Source organism: Motacilla alba, chromosome 3 (genome assembly GCF_015832195.1).
Source record: "Motacilla alba alba isolate MOTALB_02 chromosome 3, Motacilla_alba_V1.0_pri, whole genome shotgun sequence".
Taxonomy (NCBI): Eukaryota; Metazoa; Chordata; class Aves; order Passeriformes; family Motacillidae; genus Motacilla; species Motacilla alba.
The window spans coordinates 22,345,746-22,367,989 of record NC_052018.1 but is presented as its reverse complement, the minus strand read 5'-3'; the positions used below and the strand labels follow the sequence as shown (position 1 = coordinate 22,367,989).

Below are 22,244 nucleotides of genomic sequence, written 5' to 3'. Positions count from 1 at the left end.
TAACAAGATTTTGTTTAATAGTGTGTAATATATTTTCACAATGTATCTCTCATAAAGGAATGTTTCTTGTCACATTTCCTGTATGTTTAGCCAGAAGCTTAAAACTTTCATTTATGGTTTATATCCAATTACATTTTTTTCTAACTTATTTTAGTATTAAAAAGGTAAACATTCATATTTGTTTTTAAATTGCTGTATAAAAGAATTTGCGAGTCTAACCAAATGTACTATTTGGAGTCAAACCAAATGTATTATTTAAATAATAAATTACTATTTATTTTCATGGAATAGTCTATTAGGTTTCCTCTTCTATAAAAAATAATAAAAGTCTTGTAGTTATTTTTCTTGCCAGGAAAAACTCTTTTTTTTGTGCTTCTACATAATTTTTGCTTCATTTTGGCTTTATTAGTCTTTATTTAATAATGAAATTTCACATGTTAACCACTGATATAATCTAGGAATACTAGAAGGTACATCAGGAGAAGATGAAAATGTGGATTGTTTTATCTGAAGCATATTGCCTGAAAATCATATGATTATTGTAACAATGGACAACCAAGGCATGAGACCCTGCCAGCTGGGCTTTAGGAAAGGCAGATCCAACCTGATCTTTTTTTAGATGACCCCCCTAGTCCATGAGGGAAAGGCTATGGATTTTCTATTGCTTGTAGGCTTTTCTTTGGGTTACAAACAGAAGCAACAGAGTACAATGTAAATATCACCGAATCTAGTGACTTTTGCAATTCCAACACAGAAATGACATTGCCTGGTTTTCTTTTTTAATACTGAGAAAGTTTAAACAACTAGCTTAGCTTGGATGATGCTTTTTTAGAGGGCTAAAATTTGATTGAGATGCATTCTGCCTTGATGATCACATAGCAATAAATTTAAATGGATGGAAAGTGTAAGTTTTCCATGTTTTTCTTCCAAAAAAGGAACATAATAAAGCTTGTGCCAAAATCTCAAATCTGACCCAAATGTTGTTTCTATCCACAAAACAGAAGAAAAATTAACTGCATCAAATGCTGATGTTGTCTCAGAGCTTATCCAGAAATATCTCCAAAAGTTAATATAAAGATAAAATGAATATTTTTTTGGAAAATCACTGACTGTCTGCACTTTTGTGTCGAGTTGTTTGCAGAAACCTTTTGTATCAAATTGTCAAAAGGTACCATGTCCTTATATATATGTACATATATCAGCTACAACTACTTGCCATTATTGAACTCTAAAATTGCTTGCCTTAGAATTGTTCTTTTATAGAAACTAAGTCCATTTTCGTACTTTATCTTAAAAAATTACAGTTTCATAAATAACTTTTCAAAGAATTGTGAGAGATACATTTGTAATTTTCTTGGCAATTCATGACTAGACATTATGTGGAATCACAATTTAATGTTAGTAATTTATGCAAGGAAATTAATGCTTTTGAATTTCTGTGAACCAGCCTCCTCCAACTTTTTATGAATTGGTAATTCATATGTTCTACCTTGATATTGTATAATCCAACAGATAAGAATGTTTTACCATACTTCCAATATTAGCTATACAATTTTTATATAATTTATATTAATTTTATATAGTTAAAAATATATATGCATACAATATATATACAGTTAAAAAAAGAAAATAGATTTCTTACTTCAATAATGAACAAATATCACCAATTAGTGGTGACTGGCATCTTTGTATCTTAGTATGGGATACTTCTGAAGCATTATGACAGTGACTTGCTCCTAAGTATCAGAAAACACAGAAGTTCCTGAACTTGTGCTCTCTCTAGGTATCTCTCAAAAATAATTATTGTGTCATTATTTGGTTTATAGTAGGCAAATAATTCAAGAACGGAACAGGTTAGATAACATGTGGGAATGTTTTGAAGTAACTGAGTTATTTATTTTAATAGGTCATAAAGCTTGCTTTTGAAGAGTTTGAACTGGAAAGAGGCTATGATACTCTTACTGTTGGAGATGCTGGGAAAGTTGGTGATACCAGAACAGTGTTGTATGTGTAAGTACACAACTTCAAAAATTTTCCTTGGAAATTTGCTGTCATGTTTCTTCCAGACCAGGATATATCTACTTAAATTTGCAGTTTCAATGTATGGAACTTGATAATTAATGTAAGCTTAAAATTCAAGTACTGTCAATGTAGATTGTTCATTACAAAGCTCACTCCGAACAATTAGTAGCATCTTTATAGACTTTAACATTAGGGAGTAAAAACCTAAAATTGAATTTTTTAAAAGAAAAAAAAAAAAGACTCCTTGAAAAAACAACTACCTGTATAACTGTAATTGTATTCACAAGCAATTAAGGGAATAAAAGAAAAGGCTCTGATTTCAGTGAACAGAAGATAGAACTTGTGTAAAAAATAAGGCATTGATTGATTTAAAAATTTGAATATTCAAAGTTGGATTTGTGTATAATGTTTTAATGAAAGGACATAGTCCGCTTTTCAGTAAATTTAAACATGCTTTATGGAATAATATAATATAATATAATATAATATAATATAATATAATATAATGTGATATATTGATGGTGTAGGAATTTAGATAAATTTGAAGGAAAATTTCAGACTAGATAGCTACTCTTAATATACAGCTCTTCAGTACTATCTGGACTAACATAAATAATAGAACCCTGCACAGATTAATTAATCTCATCTACCTTAACAATCTTATTTTTGTTGCATATGCTAATTTTTTCTTACTCCATAATGAGAGCTTGTGGTTAACAAGATATTTTGGCTGCCACTTTTAGAAGGTTAAGTTATCATGTGGATCCTGGTCACCAAACACAAACCAAAATTACAAATTTGATAAATTATTAAAGACTAAAAAAGAGAAATTAGCAGCATTTATGCCATAATAACATTACTGTCTTTATCCAACAGATAAAAAAATGGTTGATAAAGACAGTGCTGAACACATTTCATAAAAATAATCCATTGTAGTTTTATATTTTGAGAGAGTTTTAATCCATATAAATAATTGCTATTTAGTTTCCTTTGCTTAATTATAGCAAATCAGTGCTCTTAACACCCACACATTTTATTTTCAATAAACTAGAATGCTTTTGCAGGGAGAGATCAGAGGACAATAAATTCCATTATATGTATTGGTGTGTGAATACATCAATTTATTAATTGCTAATTTCTGAACTGTCATATCAAAGTTATTAGAAAACTACTAGTTTAATTTGCCTTAAAAGGTATGATGAAGAATTATTGAATTATTTGCTCAATGCTTGTTTTTCTTGGGTTGCAATACCAAGTATCTGCTACTGAGTAAATTGAATTCTGTATTCTGAGTATCTGAAAAAGGAAAAAGAAAAAAAAAAGAAAGCAAACAAAGAAACCCCCCGTTTTGCGGGCTTACATGTTATACTAACAAGAAAAACATGAACTGGGAATGGATTTCCACACCTAAGTTTATTTTTTCTTGTATTTTGCAGACCAGTTGTGTAATGCAACAGTCCTTCTGGTGAGGTTGATTTAATTACTTGTAACTACAACAAAAGAGTTTGCATTTTTTTTCTTTTTGAATTGGGATACATTTTTGCTCATAAAGATTGCAAAACTCCTGAAGAGTCAAGTCTTTAAATAGTAAATTTGCTATCCCAAACTGTTAATTGTTTTCTACACTGTGCATATTTCATATGTCAAAACTTGCCAAAATTACATCAAAATTAATACTAGGAGTCAATTTTCTTTTTTTTACCTTTCCATTTGAAGCCATTTAGCCTGTGACTACCTAGTTCACATCTATTTTCCATGACTGAACAAAAATAAAAGTAAAAATTTAAAATATTATTTTCTCATATTAATTGCTATTTAATAAGCAGGAGTCCATAACAGTATCACCTCGTATAACTTTTTTTCACTTTACTAACATTTAAAAATCATTCTGTAGCAGATATCCACTTCTAAATCCATCACTGGTATTTCTAGAACAAGTACAATGGTCTCACTAGAGACACACTTTACTTCTAAACATTTCTTCAGTATATTTTTTTGACTAAAATAGCAACTGTTTTATCCCTATTACTCCACAGCCCATTATGTAGGATTATGGTACAGTTTTTGTCCTACCATCTTTACTGTAAATTGTATGTTTGATGAAAGGGAAATCTATGCCAATAAATTTATCTGCCTTTTGGGTAGCAAAATTAGCATTACACTGAAAATCATTTGAGAAATAAGTTAATAATAACTGAAATACACTGGAATACAGGAGGGCCCAAGGAGAAAACTGTAGTCTCATGATAATTAATAATGAATCTGAATTTCTATTGAGACAGTGTTTTGGAAGTTATTAAATACTGGATTGTATCATGCATTACAAAATATGTTAAACAGCATCACAGATATGTGCCATTTCCCTTGCTGTTCAGAAGGGTCTTCTGTAAATGCAAAGTAACATCTCTCATGAAACCCTAGGTCCACTTGTAGATGTATTATCATAAGAAAGTTCATAACTAAATGTCAGAGTGATTTTCTTGTCAAAAATTTTTATTAGTTGGTTGTAATAACATCTGTTACATTTAATGAGCTTTGAGCAGCACCTTGCAGTTTCTTACTCATCCCAGGAGAATGAAGGAGCTTAAAGTGAAGACTTTTATGGCTAGATTTAATTTCTAAATTTCTCAGGGCATCTTAAAGAAATAATACAGCTTTTCTTACATTCTTCAAGATTCTGTTGGCAGAAAAAATGCCCAAATTTCTGCAGAAATTATGCAGAATATCACTGTAGAATCTCGTACATTTGATTCTAAAACTTTGTAGCTTTTCTGATTTAGTTTGAACACAATATGCTAAAATACATATCTTTCTAATTTCAAATGTAATTCTAAGTATTTGAATCTTTCAGCTTAGCAGAAAATTGTCATGTCTCAATATAGAAGCCTCAGCCCCATGCAAAAATTTACAGTTCTCAGGTGCTAAAGTCCTCAAGGTAGTAGCTACCTCTTTATTGGGTGCTTTACTGTAAATATAAACATTGTAAACAAACATTATATTGCAAACAAATTCAAACTTTATAATGAGTTTGGTCATGCCAGGTTGTTTATAAGCCAGTCAACATTGGAACTGCCTAAAGGCAGTAAAGAGGGGACCTTTAAATACTTTATGGAAAGAAGATGGAGGGAGTTGAGAATCATGATACATAAATAACCTGTCCTAGCCAAAGCTTTCCACAGTGTCTGAACTCTCATCCATTAGCAATTGTCTGCATAACGTCAAAGCTGCAGCACTACAGCTCGAGGGAAATATGAAGGGGTCTTGATGTTTAAAAAGGAGAAAAAAATAATGTGTAAACTCACCAACTTTATTTTTTTGGACAAAATTGGGAAAATAATTAGGAAAAGTATTTTAACTTAATGAAAGATAGCGCTGAGATCATACAAAACCCAATACACTTTGATGAAGAGCAAATTAATTCAAATCAATTTTACACATTTCTTTGAGAGTCTATTTGGCATATTAATTAAGGATCTGTTGGGTTTTAATTTAATAAACTATTTCATTTTAATATTTATAGTAAACTTTTCTAAAAATCTAATCACCAATATCTTAAATAAAGGGGGATATTCATGTCAATTTTATGATTTTTAACAATTCTTCATCTGTAATCTTTACTTCTTGGAAAACTGAGTAGTCTTCATGGATTATGTAGCCTGAGATGTTTAGCTCTGGAAAACAGTAAACCAAGATTTAGATTACTTTAAAGATTACTAAATATGCTTAGGTTATGAAGTTCTGAAAGCAGTTATTTCTTATATTTAACAGAGATTGGCTAGAACTAGTGACTACTCTTTCAAAATAATTCATTAGTGATCATCATATCTTTATCAGTCAGGATGTTTCCTTCAATGCCCTGTTTTCTGTTTTTAAATTCTTCTGTATTAAATTAACACATTGCTTTAGAAGGTCTGCTTTGCATCCAAATGCTATGATTTATACTTTTCTTTCAAGACTTAAATTAAAGCTTAATTTTTAAAATTATTCCCTTAAAGCATGAATCTTTTAACTATTTCCTTTACAGAAAGTGTTAGTTGTTTTTTCTTCAAAACAAAGAAAAAACTGTACATTAGTGATTCAAACCCAATTCATTATGTCAGCTATTTCAGTACACGGTAAAAACATCCATGGTAGTAAAATGCTTTTTAGTAAACCTTTATCCTTTTCTTTTATTCATGCAAAGTTTGGAAACTTACTGGGGGCTTGGAAAAGAACCTACCCTTCATAACTGGCAAAAAACAATATTTCTGGTCCTGGAGACCATTCTCAATAGCTTGGATCTGGCTTCTTGTGGATAACTTAGCAGAGAGCAAGCTGTTGCAAAAAAATTGCTTTCAATTAGAGTTGCTTTTTCTGACCTGTGATCTGTTCAGAGTAGTGAGAAGCTCAGTATACGTTTGCCTCAACATTTTTAACTTCCTTCATGTGGAGATGAACCAAAGCTCCTATCCACACAAAATGAAGGTAGCACCAGCCAAACTGCCTAAATGGCTGGTCTGCAAGTCTCTGTTCTTGAACTTGCAGATGATCTGATCTTGAGATGATTACAGACTGGGGCAAGCTCAGAGTCAGTAACAGCATGTGTTGGTAGACAGATCTGCATTCCCTAAGCATTTGATCTGCTTTATCATCTATCCTAGTTGAAGGATATGGTTCTATATATGGAGGCATTCTCAAGGAATAAAACCAAACAGAAACAACAACAAAACCCCAACCAAACCAGCCAACAAAAAAAAAAAAACAACAACAAAACAAACAAACAAACAAAAAAAAAACCCACCAAAAAAACCAGACAGAAATTACCAGAACCACCATAAAAATGAGTCTACATTTTATTGATTTCTGCTTTTGGCTTCTTTTTTTCATTTTGGGGGCAGGGGAGGTAGGGGAGGAGGGGAATGTTTTCTCCCACTTCCTTCCATTCCAAAAGTCTTGGCCCTCTTCCTATATCCCTATATGTGAATCTGAGGAAGCAATTGTATTTTGTTTGGTTCATATCTGCTATCTATGGATAGACCACTGGTATTTTGAAGGGAGAATACTCTGCCTATTTGATGAGTTTGACTTATTCGGTTGTGGCTTTTTATTTGCTTTTTTTTTCCTTTTTCTTTCTTTTTTAAATTTTTTTGTGTGTGTTCTATAGAGACATTTATATTAATTGAAAGTATTCCATCCTACTCATAAAGACTTATAATTTCATGGTTCATCTTATCTGTGTTCAGAAATTATCGGTGTAGGTCTCATACATTAATCAGGTTACTGAGTATAAAGAGAGCCAGTTTAACAGTCGTTCGTTGGTAATGCAATAGGTTTACACATCTAAATAGCCATTGAGAAATTTTTGCACAAAAACCACAAGTTTCCAGTTGTCCTTCAATGTATATGCAATTTTTACATTTTCTTTCTCTGTATATGTATTTCTGCAGGCATCTCCTAAACTACTTTTGTTTATGTTACTCCCTGTCTAGTGGGGTATCTTCCTTTCTTAAGCTGGCTATATTATTCACTTAAATGGATGTCCCAACTTTATCAGCATTCATCATTTTATGAGCAAGAGAATGTTAAATATTCTGACTATACCTAGCATCACTTTGAAGCTGTACAACTCCCAGTTAATTTAGTAAACAGCTCAGTTTTTGGACTAAGCAGCTGCTTTATTTTCATTCTTACACAGGTCAAACTGAACAACCCAGCTATTTATCAATGTTTCCTGATTTCCTTACTTATCCAAGCTATGCACTGTTTGTGTGTTTGCATATGCTGACCTATAATGGATTTTTGTTTTCCCTCCTTTTTTGCACCTATAGTATCACAATAATCAAATACTTACTGGGGTCATAACCAGAAATCTTATAGAACATATTAGAGCAAACTCAGCCATTTTATCAGCAGTTCCAGGTGCTGTGTTCAGTAGTAATGAGTAAGCCCATTGTTCTCATATGGGGATTGTGGTTTATTTTCAATATATCTGAGTAATAACCCAAATTATTATAGATATGGGATATAGTCACTTGTTAATAACCTTGATTGAAGACAGAGAGAATTCCCATAAGTTGTCTCATGCTTCCTCAATTTTCACCTCTTTTCTGCTCAGCCTCTCCTTTCATTATGTCTTTGCATTTAAATTTTAACTGTATTAGCATCTGGTTTACTGTATTTAAATAATGTGTTTGTGAAATAATCCATACACTTTTTTCTTGAGAAATTCTGCTTCTAGAACATCTTATCTTGGTTTGGCACATCATTAGTTTTACTTAACTGATGCCTATTTGTTTTGCATGATCAAGACTGAGGCCTGGAAGAAAGACAGAGAATTTTCTGGTTTGTATCTGATAAAGGTTTAGTTAGTAAGATTCTATTGCCACTTCTCATGTGTGACTTTTCCCACTGCTTTTTGTATAACTGTCTACCTATCACCAGGATCTAAATGATTGTTCGGTACTAGAACCTGATTATGCACTTGGTTTTCACTATTAAGAAGCAGTCTTTCCTAATGATTCTTTTTGACACACAATTTTTTGGTATCAGAATTATAGATGTAAAAGTGACACTACTGGCAAGTGCTGAAGTTTTATGATGGGATTCACCAGTTTGCCTTATATGTGTTGTATACTGCACTTATCAATACAGAGTTATCACACATTACTGTGTGAGAAATAGCAGTTTCCTTGAAATTTGAGAGATCACTGTGAGTTATTTGAATGGAGTAGATGTGATTGTAGGACATTTAGATGTGATTGTAGTATGTTCTGGACACACAGGCTGTAAGGCATGTAAAGCAATTTTCTTCACATTTAAAAAGCAAGGCAGAAAACCAATACTGATCCAAACAGGTGAAAATTAATTCATACATTCACTCTCATCTCTTACAACTTAATTATTAATGGAAACTTTAGGTAGGAAAAGCTTTATTAGAAGTGTTTAATCATTGCTGAATGCAGTCGTTCAAAATATTTTTTCTATTACTTTGCATTGCTCTATTTCAAATGGAATAGCTCATTTTATCAGAAAAACAACTGATTAGAGCAGGTTGTGAATAGATTAAAAGCCAGTGTTTTGTGGTAGTGGTGGTTATAGTAGTAGTAGTAGTACTTGTAATTTATGCATCTACAAATGACTTTGCCATTTCTCCTACCTGCAGACTCACTGGATCTAGTGTTCCTGATCTTATTGTGAGCATGAGCAATCAGATGTGGCTTCATTTACAATCTGATGACAGCATTGGCTCACCAGGATTCAAAGCTGTTTATCAAGGTATGAGCTAAGTTAACCATTTTAAACTTATGTTGTAACTTACTTTGTTATACCCCAACAAATTAATTTCAAATAGGCATTTAGTCTTTTCACAAACTAAAGAGTTTTTATGCTGTCTCTATTGTCAATTAATAGCAACTGAAGACATGGATTTTCATATACCTACAAAATAACTAAAAACATTGCAAGTAAAAATGAAATTCATTGTTCTAATACTTTTTGCTGGGAGGTCAATAGAAGCTACACATTTCTAATATATTTGAAAGGTCCTAAATTTTATATTCTGCTAATCCGTATTACGTTGGATACTATTTGAAAAATATTGTTGATATTATAAGACTTCATTGTGGTACTTATAAAACTTATTTTCATGCCTCACAGAGAATCTTCACAGACCTAAGTCAAAATTAGTATGTAATGAAAACAACAGAACAGATACATTGTATATTATTGTGGAAATTAGGAAGTTGTATAGAATTGTGGAAAATTAACTAACATAAATGATCTAAGTTACCCTAGCCTCATTTGTGTTGCTTCTGTCTCAAAGAAATGCGAACCTTTGCAATATAAATATCTTTGGGGTTTTTTCTTTTTTGATGGTGTGAAATTCAGTACCTTCTGAAGTTGATTAATTGTATTAGAAAATACCTGATATCTCTTAGTATGCATGCATGTATTGAATTTTTCCCTTTTCAATAGGTTGTATAGACCTGCAGCTAAAAAGAGTTATTTCTTATTAACATCTGGTATCATTTTCTGTTAATTTTCATGTTAATTAGTTCACCTTAAGGATAAGGGAAAACACTTGATACTATTTTCAATAGTACCTTATGGGCACATATGATGAAAATGATTTGATAATAATCTTGTCAAAATTAGTTTTGTACAAAAGATGCTGCAAAACATTGAGAGACTTTTCACAGTTCAGTAACTGAAAGTAATTGAATTAGAAGAGTGGGAGTGTTCCTTAAACACTGTCCGTAAACTGAAGTATTCTAAGTGTTTCTTTCACTTAATTTCTAGTTACCTCACTGTTTCAATACCAAAACAGGCAAAATAAAGAATGGAAACTTATGGAGATGTTTACCTCAAGTTTAGAAAGCTCTTCATTTATTGCACTAAGGATATTAAGGCTTGCCTGAGCAGGTGTTTAGTAGTAGAGTCTGTGGCTGTGACATATTGTGAATGTTGAAAGGAACAAGAAGGGGGAATTTCCCCAGTGGTCAGCCAGGAAACATGATATTACTTTTCCACACCAGTAGTTTTCTACTAGTGGTCTCTCCTTTGAATCAGGTGGTGATGATAGCAGTGATTTGGGTTATACTGCCACCATTACTTTTCCCTAACACTGTATTTCTTTGGGACTCACTCAAGCTCACTATTTGTTATTCCCACTTATGGTACTGATTGGAACATGATAAGCAGATCAACTGTTTTACATTCATAGTTTAAGTTTCTGTGAGCACATACTGCTGGATAATATTTGAGTATTTTAATTATTATTATCTACTTCTTTTATGCACCATGTTTTGGTTTTTTTTTAATGTCAACTGAAATCAACAAAATAAGGAAAAAAGAGGGGAAAAAAGGTTTGATTCTCATGAGGGTGGCAATCACTTCCCATGAGAATCCTCCAAACCAACCCTTCTGAGATTTGCAGGTCCATGGCCATGAGAAGAATCATAGGAGAACAAGGAAAATTACAGAGGCTTTTGAAACACTGTCCCGATTGTTTAAGTGTGATGTACAAGAGCTGTGAATGAAAAAGCAGATGCAGGCTTGTAGCCCTTCTATGGCTAAGGCATAAAGGAATCTTAAGACATTGCATCATGCATTAGGCCTGTATAGTTACACAGCTCAAATTTGTTTTATTGCATGAGCACAATCACATACTCTTTATATAAATTAATCTTACCCCTTTTTGTCCCTTCTGTCATGATTTTATCTTCTGTACTTGAGTAATTTCTAGGGTCTTTGTTTATTTAGAAAACATGTGTTTAAAAAATCCATTTGTGAAATACATTCAGTGGAAATAGAGATTATATAGCGGAGAGAGAGAGTTTGCAAAAGTTATGTATCTGAAATTCACACTGTTTCGTCAAACCAAAATGATGAACTTTACCTTCTCATAACCCTCTGAAAAAGTTAAAAAATTAAATGTTATATATCAGATTATATATATTTTCTGCAATAATTTCTTTTTGGTATTTCTAATGTAAATTAATCATTTCTGTATTTGTCTAATGATGTTACTTTATTTAGGGAGTTCAACCTCTTACTTCTGGGTACTTTCTGCAAACACCTGAAGTACATAATGTGTGTTTTGCAGTAGCAATAGCATCTCTTTGATGAGGTATATAGTTATCATTTTGCAGTTGGATTTTGGCTTTCAAACTTGTTTTCCTACCAGTTGTGGATTATTCTGTGTTTTTTTGGTTTTGCAGGTCAATTTCAGAATTCTAAAGTGTGAAATGTTTACACGTTCAAAAGTATAGTAAATTTTTTAAGATGAAGTGAATTATAGCTTTATTTTCTCTTTCATTTCAATGATCTTATTAGTTTTATTTGAATTTTCTCATCTTTTATTGTTGATGAAACTTTTAACCATCTGCACTCTCAATACATTTCCTGCTTTAGGCTAAGTATAAAATTGAAACTTTTATCCTGTCACAAGGTGCCTGAATAAATCTCCTTCCCCTTGTTTAGCGGTCAAAGAACCTGTCTGAAAATAGAATCTCATTTTAATTGTGAGAAAGTTAATAGATTGTGACATGTAACCTCAAGGACACTGTCTTTGTGATTGCAGTTAGCTGAAAAGAAGGCAAACTGCAGTCTTTGACGCCTTATACATGTTCTGTAGCCACAAAGTAAAGGACATCCTTATTTGAATATTTTTTTCCCAAAACGTTGTGAGTTTTGCTTAGGATTGAAACATGATTTCTCACCCTCTTGGGATATATTTTATAGCTCACCTACTGTATCTTGACTTTGTATCTATTATTTTGTTTCTGTTACTACTTAAATAATTTCATAAACTATAGAAAATTCTTACTTTAACCGAACTTCATCTCACTTTAATTATTAAGAAAGGATATTAATGATGCAGTTCACCTATCTTACATTATTAGCATGTCCACCTAAAAACAGCATGAAATGATGCTTGTAAGTGAACTGATATGCATAACAGGTTTTAAGTATGAATAGTAAATTTAATTTTATTTCCAATTTGCCTATGGGATTAAGAGAGAGGCAAGTTTTACCAAGTCCTTTTGCCTCTTCTTTGGCTCACCTTCAAAAACACATTAACACAGAGAGATATAAGGTTCTCTATATTCTCACTATTCCAGTTTTTGTAGTCTGCCCTATTAATGATGTTTCTTGGCCTGTAGAATGCAGTTCTCCAAAAGTTGGAGCCACAAGAAAAATTTCAGACATAAGTCCTGTAGAGATATGTCCTGGAAAGAGTTTTGAACAGGGGGGAATAACTCTGTATTGGTGTCTCTGCGTGCACTGGAAGGTGACTGATGGAAACCCAGATGGTAAAACAAGTGCCGTTGCTAGGTTTTTAACTCCAGTAAACTGACAAACAGCTACCATGTTAGCAAATACAAGGGTTCTCTTGATATTTTTCTGCCAGTCATACTCAATATCATGCATTATAAAGACAAAAATAATTTAAGAATTACCTCTATGTAATTAATAGGTAGAATGCAAGACTGCAGGCTACCCTTAACCTCGATGATAAACTTCCTAAACCATGTTAGAACCACATTATTATTGCTAAAATAGAAGAAATAATAAATATGAAATAAATAATAATAAATACTAAAACAAAAAGGAAAAAAGCTGAAGAATGATCCTATCATTATTTTTTTCAAAAACCCCAAATTTTTAGACTGTATTTGCAAGTCCTTGATTCTCTGTTATTGACCCAGATATCTTAACAAAATGGTTTAATCTCTTTCAAAAATAATCCTCTGAAACCATATTTTCTGTGAAAAAGCCAGAGATGTAAATTGTTCTGTCTTTGAAGAATGAGATGCATTGTAATATCACACCTAGGTGTTTCAAAGGATCTAAACTGAAATCCTCTCCAATTATTAATAATGCCAGTTTTCCTTACTGAAGCCAAGATGACCAGGTGTCACTCCACAGGTCTTCATAAATTAAACAAAATTACATCATGTATTTCACCGCTGATAGTTCATGGTAAAACCCACTAACATTTCTCAATGTGTATACAGCACTATAACTGCTGCTTTATAGCTGCTTTAAAACAAAATTTTCAACAAGAAAAAAAAAGAGAAGGAAACATTTGAGAAAAAAAAAATGCAGTACACAGGCTGTTGTTAAGAGAGTTTTCAGTTTCAGCAAGAAAGCAGTTTAAAAAGTAAAGAAATTATAAAAAAATGGACTGTAAGTTTTAGTTATGTTTCTACTATAATTTCTCCTTTCTCCTGGGTATTTAGTAAAGTTATGAAAGACCTCAGTGTATTTTCTCTGTATAAGGGACATATCTGAAATCCTAATATGCAGTCTCCTGAAAGAATACCATAAACATGCTGAATGGTAATTTTGATGAAGGTTGTTGCTGATCTCCCTTGTTGAAGTTGCTTCAGTCTGGATAAATTTTTAATATAAATTAGAATTTTAATATAAATTAGAATTTTTAATATAAATTAGAATTAGCACCTGTCATCTTTTGACCTCTCTGGTTGAATAGGTTTAGGCTTACCAAAAGTATTTACTTTGAATTAATAAACTGATTACAGATATTTTAAGGTCTAACCTTATTTTCAGTCCTGCCATGAAATGAATCTATTTTTTTTTTCTGAAAGTATCATATATATAAAGAAGAACATGACATACACACTAATAAATATAGCATGCACAAAGTGATGAAAACAATATCACACCACCACCTTGGAGTCCCAGGATGGTCTGGTAACACCAACAAAGTATGTTGGTATACTAAGCCTGTACTTTTACAAGCATGCTTTTTTTCCAGTTGCTGGTCAGGGGCTAAAGCAAGGACTTTTTTACATACCATAGATAAAGAATTTGTAATTAAAGTATTTTTTTTTATTCATACATCTTTTTTTAAAAGTTAGTTTTCTTCTTGAGCTGCATTTCTATTTTGTTTTGACCACAAGTGAAGACCACCCAGGCCCAAATTTGTCCAGCACGTGTGATCTAATGTAGTATTTAGGCAGCTTAGAATCAACAGGAATATTTGATTTAGGCCGCTTCTTAATATTGATTCAAGCATGCATTTACCTGTTAAGTGGATAATTTAGGCACAGTCATTGCCATGCATATCCAGGTCAGGTTAATGCAGCATTTTACTGTGACAGCAGGCCTTGTAGCAGTATCAGAGGTGTTAGTTTGCAGTTGCAACCAAAAAAAAGGACTGATGAGGTGAATATGTGCCTGAGTTTAGCTTCTTCCACTCATTTTATGGGTGTGCCACATCTATATATAGGTGCTTTATGGCTGTCAGGATCCAAGGTGGATCATGCAGCCAGCTGATCATTAGGCTGCTTCCATGCTTGTGGTCCTATTGGCTGCACCACACTGACATAAAAGCACATGACAGCTTGAAGTTTTAGGTGTGAATGCTTTATGATTTTATTATGCTTGATATTTTTCTCCCAGTCAACCCTGTGAACCTGTAATTCTGATAAAAATATTTAATCTTTTGACTTGCAGAGTTTATGATAACAAGTATAATGACATCTGTTTTACAAACTGTGTAGAATTAATATTTTATTCCTGAATTTACATGGTAATATGAAGTAATTAAGTTATTTCACTAGCCTATCCTTTAGTTCATAACAGTGTTATAAAATAAATCTGGTGACTCAGTGATATAATTCTAGCATTTTATGTAATTTGAAGTTATTAAGAGTTCTTGGAGATGTCAGGAAGTATATCAGTTCCTGCAAGCAGCTGAAAATGTCAGACTTACAACCTTTATTTGTATTGATGTTCAACTGAGCAGTTGAGCATGTAAGCTCTTCATTATGATTGTTTGGAAGAAGATTCTTCTTTCCACTTGAGACTAGTAGAAAAATACTTTCAAAAACATGACTTCGTAAAAAAATACTAAATTAATATCCTTTTTATAAGCTGAAGAGAAAAGATAAAATGACGCTAAGACACTGTACACAAAATCCTGCTTCCAGTTAAAACTTTATAGTAGCCATTTAAAAAATACATAAATATGTGTATTTATAGCTATATAAAGGGTATTTCTCATATTAGAATAATTTCAAAGAATCTGAATAGGGACCCCCCCTCAAAATTTACCCAAAACTTTTCATATTGTGATTTTTTTGTATGTATATTAGAATACATTTTATGCCACAAAATTAATTCAGTAAATTTTGCATAAACTTTTAAAATAATACTGCTAATCTTCTACTTACTGTTATTATATATAAAAACCATGTTCTGGTTTTTAAGATAACCCGGCTATAAAAGCTGGTGTTCTGTTGAAGAAAAACCCTGCAAATAGGAACTACCTTTATTTTTTGAAAATGTCTATTACATCTGCAAGCAGATGCTCATAAATGTTAAAATTAACAAGGTACGATAAATTCAAAGTACAGATTTAGCTGAGTAATCTACCTTAAATCCCCATGTAAGCGCTCTCCTTCAGTGACATTTTGACCTTTCATAACTACAAATTAATCTTCTTTGAAAGAAGAATACAAATCCACTGGAGAGGATTAAATTGCAGTGATCTGAGGACAATGGCACACCTGAGTGAGTAGCTTTGTATCGGCAATGATGAGAGAGACAGGGAGACTGAGAAGTGGTCAGAATCGGACTTTATTGTGGACGACATATACTTTTTTAGTATTCTAGGAAGGCTAGTAATGTTTTACTACAATGATTGGGTTAATCATTACATAAACAAACTTATACATTTTACAATATCTCTTACTTGCAGAGCTTGATGTAATTTTCTTTTTTGATAAGTCTTGATTTAATCTTCAATTTAGTCTTGATTTAATCCTCAAAGTTCTGTTTGCTCTTGCCAAGGCATCCTGATTTGATAATCTCTTATGCTAACCAGATCCAAAGTCCATCATCTGTCTTGTGTGTTCTAAGAGTTTTGCATGTCTTTTCATGTGACTTTAATGTCCTTAGTTGTGTTTTTTTCCTAGTTAGGGAGAAGTGTGTTTGTGTACATGTTGTTGTGGTTAAGCCCAGCAAGAGCAAGGAAGGAGAGATTCCCAATGTTTCCTTTGAGTGGCCAGACCTGGTGGTACAGTCTTTCCATGGCCAAGATGCCACCCCTAGGGTTTAAGGGAGGGGGATCAGAGGTGCTCTTCATAGGCAGGCCAGGATATACAAAGCTACAAAGGTGTCTGCCCAGGGCTTTGTCATCAGAGTGTTGGTGTATGACATCAGTGTTCTCCATACAAATCTTCCCCTGCACTGATTTCATCCAAATCCTTGGAGTCCTGATTACTGTCCACTGTAGATCACCTCCATCACTGCTAATTTCTAGTATAGGGTGTAAATTTATTTAGTAAAACTGGTGTCTTAGGAATGCTGTACTGGAATTCTGCACAACCCACGTAATGATAATTTTATTAAGTAGATTTATTTTAGCTGCTATTGAGATTTTAAAAAGATCTGAAATTTCTTGTTCATATGCATTTTTCCATCTTTTTAAGCTTGGCTAGATTCCTGTTATCATCTCATTAAAGTAAATTACAGTTTTTAGGATTTTGATGCTCATTGGTATGAGCAATGTTTAGTTTAGTTTAGTTTAGTAACTAACACCATGAAAAGACAAAAGATGGTCAGGTTTGGCTCATTAAACAGTTTCTGCATCATTTGTGCCTTCAATATAGTATTTATTGAATTTCTTAAATGTCACTGTTGATTACTAAGTCACATGATTTCAAATAGAAAATAATATTTGAATCTCAACTATTATTGTAAACACCATACTGGTAGTTGGTACTAAAGAAAGATCTGTGGGAAATATTAAACAACAGTTGAAGATTTTGATTCTGACATGCAGTTGTCTATTAATGAGATCCTCTGTAAAGAACATTTATTTCACTAAAGAGTTCTTCAGAGTTCTTCAGTACTTTTTATCTTTCCCAAGTCGTTTCAACCACTGCACGACTTATCTATTGAGCTCATAAACAGACATAAATTTTACACTTTGACTGAAATTGATGTGACATACTAACACCTCCACTTGTTGCAAAGTCAGCACATCCTTCAGAGCAGCCTCTTTTATATTGCTCTCTCATTTTATTAGCAATTTAGAATAAAGAGGGTTTTTAGTCAGATGAAACAATGGCTTATTTTAATGTTGCCGTAAAATTTGAGAAAAACAATACTTCCTAATCTAAAACATTATCAAGAAAAAATTTCATTGTGCATTTGTGCATTTTATGCATTTGATTTCTTTGTTGCATATATGGCAGCATATTAAAAAAATCCATTCAGACTCTTTATTATACATGAGAATTGCTGAATTAAGTTACCAAAAGGTACAATATCTTAGCATTGTGTGCACTTGCAAGCTCTCTTTGCATATGGACACTTCTGAAAACTCAATTTTATTCTAATCATGAAGAACTAACAACATTTACTAGAAAATAGATCATCTGAAATATGGAGTTTTGTTGTTCTCAGAACATCACTTATAAAAGGTTGTAGATTGAAGGTTTTTAAGTGCAAAGAGTAATGAACTACATTAAGTGGGATATATTTGCAGGTGAAGCTGAATTCAAAGTGCTGACTGTCAGTGAAAACCAGTTTGCTACTGCCTTGTACCTTCACCTCTGCTCTGACCTTTCTGGGCCAGCAGAGCCATGGCCAGGCCTCTCTTCAGTAGGACATTATGCATCCTTCCTGGAAAGATTTTAAAAGAGCATTTCCTTTACAATTCACTTGCAGGCTTGGCATTAGTAGTCTTTTCAAAGGTTCTTTATTTTTCCTTTCAGTGTCCAAAGAATAGTGTGATACTGAAGGAACTTTTAGAAAGAAGAGTACTATTTATTTTAAAACAAAATCATGACAAGTAAATGTAAAAGAAAGCAGCGACAGTTTTGCAAATACTCTAACAGTATCAGTTGTAATATAAAAAATAGATGAATCATGAGTCCTTGTAAAATACATAAGTAAACTGTTTCCAGTCTATATTTCCAGGCATGCCTGTTGATGTGTTTTTCCAATCATTTGAAAGAAGAAAAAAAAAAAAAATAGGGCCATTTCTATCAGGTACTGAATAAACCTGGCTTTGTTTCAATGCTAGACAGTAATATTAGCATGTCTGCACTTGCATAGCCTTCCTTGCAGAACTAAGACTTTAAATGCTTGAAAAAAAAAAAGCCAGAAGATATATATTTTTTTAATATTTCCTGTGATCTGCAGTACTCACCACATTTCAATCTGGCTTTGATAATTCCAGGGTCTTAACATTTGTTGCCACTTTCAGTTTTCTGATGTCTGTATGACCTCTGAAATAGTGAAATGTTTGTATACAGTCACCTGTATAGAGAACATGATAAAAAAGCTTTGATCTGCTAATTTTTCTATTCTGTTGTATTAGCATGCCGTAGAAAAGATTACTGAGTTTTGGTGAGTATCATTTTTCAAGCTTATTCAGCTTGCAACTGAACTTTGCTGGACTGTGTTTCCAAATATTATCATGTTAAGTTTGTTTCAAAATCTAATCAGCTGCTTGGAACCATGACTAGAGGTTCATCCTGTGTTTTTTTTGGTTTTTTTTTGTTTTTTTGTTTTTTTGGTTTTTTTTTTGTAAAATTATTATGCAGAGAAAAGAGGAAGAATTTGAACAGATTTTAGCAAGAATTGAACATCAAAAAAATTCTTTTTTTCCTCATTCCATTCATTCAATTAATTCAAAGTTTTGATTTCATCTGCAATACTCTCAAGAAAAGTGGATGCAACCTATTTTTATTTGATTGCTTTTTAATCTGCCAAGATTGAAAGTATATAAAATAATCTGACTATGCCTGATCTGTTGCTTCTCTACAGTATAGACCTTTGGGTGTGCTTTTACCAGAACATGTACCTGATAGGAACAACATAAATAAAAATTTACATTTCCACTCCACCTTGTGCTATTTGGAAAAAAAAAAAAAACACCAAAAACTCACTAACAGTAAACCAAAACAACACTGAACTTGTCAAACACTTCTTAAAAATAAATTTTTGTTTTTTGTTTTTTTTTTTTGTTTGTTTGTTTGTTTTTTTAATGAACATATTTTAATTGTAGCCTGGTTACTCTATGAGGGCCATAGTTCAACTTTGTTATATAGTAACAGTCACAGGATTTCCTTGTAGCAGTTTGCTGGGGTTTTTAGGTTTGTGCAGTTAACATCTACAGACAAACAATATTCAGAGAGACTTTTTTTCAGCAAAATAACCAATACTGTTAAATCCCCATCATAATCCAATCTGTCCTCCTTCCTTTTTTCTTCTGGATGTGAAAATGGAAAACCAAGATGTTGAATGGAATTTTAGGACTAAGTCCAGTCTATCCATGCAAAGTCAAATAGATAAAAGACTCCCCTATGTGCCTCTGTGAAATTTCAGTTTTTAATTGCTCTCACTAAAAAAAAGCACATAAATTTTAGTTGTTTGTTCATTTATTTTTGTGAATTTGTACTATGCCTACAAAATATTTACATGTACATATGGGTATGTTTATATGGAATAGCTTCCAGACTGAATTCTAAGCTGTGAGATTTCCTTTACCTGTCTGCAGAGTAGTTTTGTGTTGGGTTATGTTCCTCAGAAAGTGTGTTTTATTTGGAGAAAAAAACCAAAACTGTCTGTTGTTAAGCCTTGGCCATGCTGGCATCTTTGGAAAGAGAAGGAAAGTCTGTCTTCCCTAATCCCACCCCAGATCTTTTGGGAGACCAATGGGACAGGAGGCAGCAAGGATGGAGGCACAGGAAAAAAAAAAAAAAGAAAAAAAAAAATTGAAACATACAAGATATAGATAAGAACAAAAGGAACTTTTCTCTAGATGGAAATAGTGCCCATGCAATCAAGTCTCAAAGTTAATCAAAGAGAGAAACTTTGAGATCGTGAGAAATTGTTCATTGCCAAAAAAAGTTAAGAGATACTGGACTGAGTCCAACACTAGAGGGCAGGATTTGTCCTGCAAGGGCAGAATATAGGAGCGTAAGGCCTAAGATGCATTCTCTTCTCCTTTTTTTTATTTTTTCCTTCAGAAAAATATTTTTGGAGCAATATTTCATCCTTCTTGCTTCTTTACTAAAATATAAGAGGGGAAAATAAGGGAAAATTATTTGGATCTCCACACTATACTAATATTGGTCCATTCAGTTGCTTCCAAAGGTAACATTTTCCATTTGAGCACTTACTGCTTCTACAACTGGCATTGGAAAAGTACTCAGTTGAAGCTCCAGCAAATCCACACATTATTTTAATCTTTCATTTTGTTTTATGAAAGTGTGCTTATCACTTCTGGTCTTTAAAGTCGAGGCACATGCACTGTAAGGTACTGAAGTGGATACTCAGGGAAAATAAGGCCTTCCCATCTAACATTAATTTTATTTTACAAAATTTTCAGCTGCCATAGGCTTGAGATTATGGTGAGGGTTTATTTTAAGAGAATGAGGAAAAGCAGTGCTTATATGGGTACATGTGCTCGAGAAGACTGTACATCTATAATATATGTCAGGTTAAAGCATCTTGAAATAGTGTGGCAGTGTTGTTAACCTATTTTTCTGTAATATTTCTGTAACGAACAGTTAGGATTGGGATAAAAAAAGTACAGATTAAGCTAATTGAAGAAGTTATATTTTCTAATGATAATTCTTTTTTCACATTTTTGCTTCAAAATACTATAATTATTTAATTGCAATCCATTTAATGTGTGCTAAATTAATTTTCTATGATGCCAGTTCTTAATTAGAATGCCATGTGCCACTAATTTAAGAGGTTGAAAAAAGTCCAAATATATTGTGCCATCTGAGTTTATAATCTGAAAAACATATTGTTTGATGACATGGCACATTTTCCATAAGCCATGTTAACTACTGGTAATTATATTTTTGTCTTTTAACCCTTTAGAAATAGTATTTTTTTGTTGGTGCTTCCATCACTTTCCTATGGATCAGTGTTGGCTTTACAATCCTGTTAACAAATGATTTGCTAGTGACAGCTCACTGATTTTCTTTCTAGATAGCTACCACGTCTTTCTTGTCAGAACTTAGGGTAATTTTAAGTACAGATATTTAAGGATACTCCCGTGTAAAGGAAGATATAGCATACAATTTTCCCAGTTAGAGGGGACCAATTAGATACACAGGTATTTTTTTAGTTCCTTGGTTCTTCTCTCCAGTTTTGGAGACAGTTAATACATGTGACCTTGCTCAGTCATGTGGGATCTCCCTTGTTCTCCATAAGTTCTTGAAGTACTGAATTGATTAGGCCCTGTTCCCTTGAATGTGTCTGCATTTTCTAAACGGTCCTGAGGCTGTTCTCTTCCTATCCTGCCCTTCTCTTAATTTTATTTAAACATTTTTATCTAGATAAGAAAAAGTGTTCTTCGTTCTCCTTTCCTGTTAGCTATTTTTCTTTTAATTTTAAGGACAATTTAATTCTGCAAGTTTTGTCACTGCATTCAGCCTCATTCCATGGTTTGCCTTTTCACAATATTCACATTTACCTTATTCTGATAAATTCTGAGGCAGCTGCGCTTCCTTTTTCCTGTGCTTCCTATTTTCCATAACACTCTTGAGTTTCTTTCCACAGGATAACTCCATGCTAACTTTTTGTTCAGGGCACTGCTCGGTCCTTTGTGCTGACTGGCCCTACTCTTTCTACTAGTAAAGCAAGATGAACACTATAATTTGAACAATATAATATTTCTTATCACAAAACATTACAATAAAAATCTACAGTGAGACCAAAAGCATATTGGTACTTGACAA

The 22,244-nt window shown here is 32.7% G+C and overlaps 1 protein-coding gene across 2 annotated transcripts in view; it reads left to right on the top strand.

Annotated features, from left to right (window-relative positions):
* CSMD1 (CUB and Sushi multiple domains 1) overlaps positions 1-22,244 on the top strand; it is a 1,065,169-nt gene that overhangs the window by 781,518 nt on the left and 261,407 nt on the right. For both annotated transcript variants that reach the window (XM_038133051.1, XM_038133050.1), the window contains exons 11-12: positions 1,907-2,010; positions 9,164-9,276. In XM_038133051.1, coding sequence (XP_037988979.1) covers positions 1,907-2,010; positions 9,164-9,276 — 217 coding nt within the window. The remainder of the gene's footprint in view (positions 1-1,906; positions 2,011-9,163; positions 9,277-22,244) is intronic.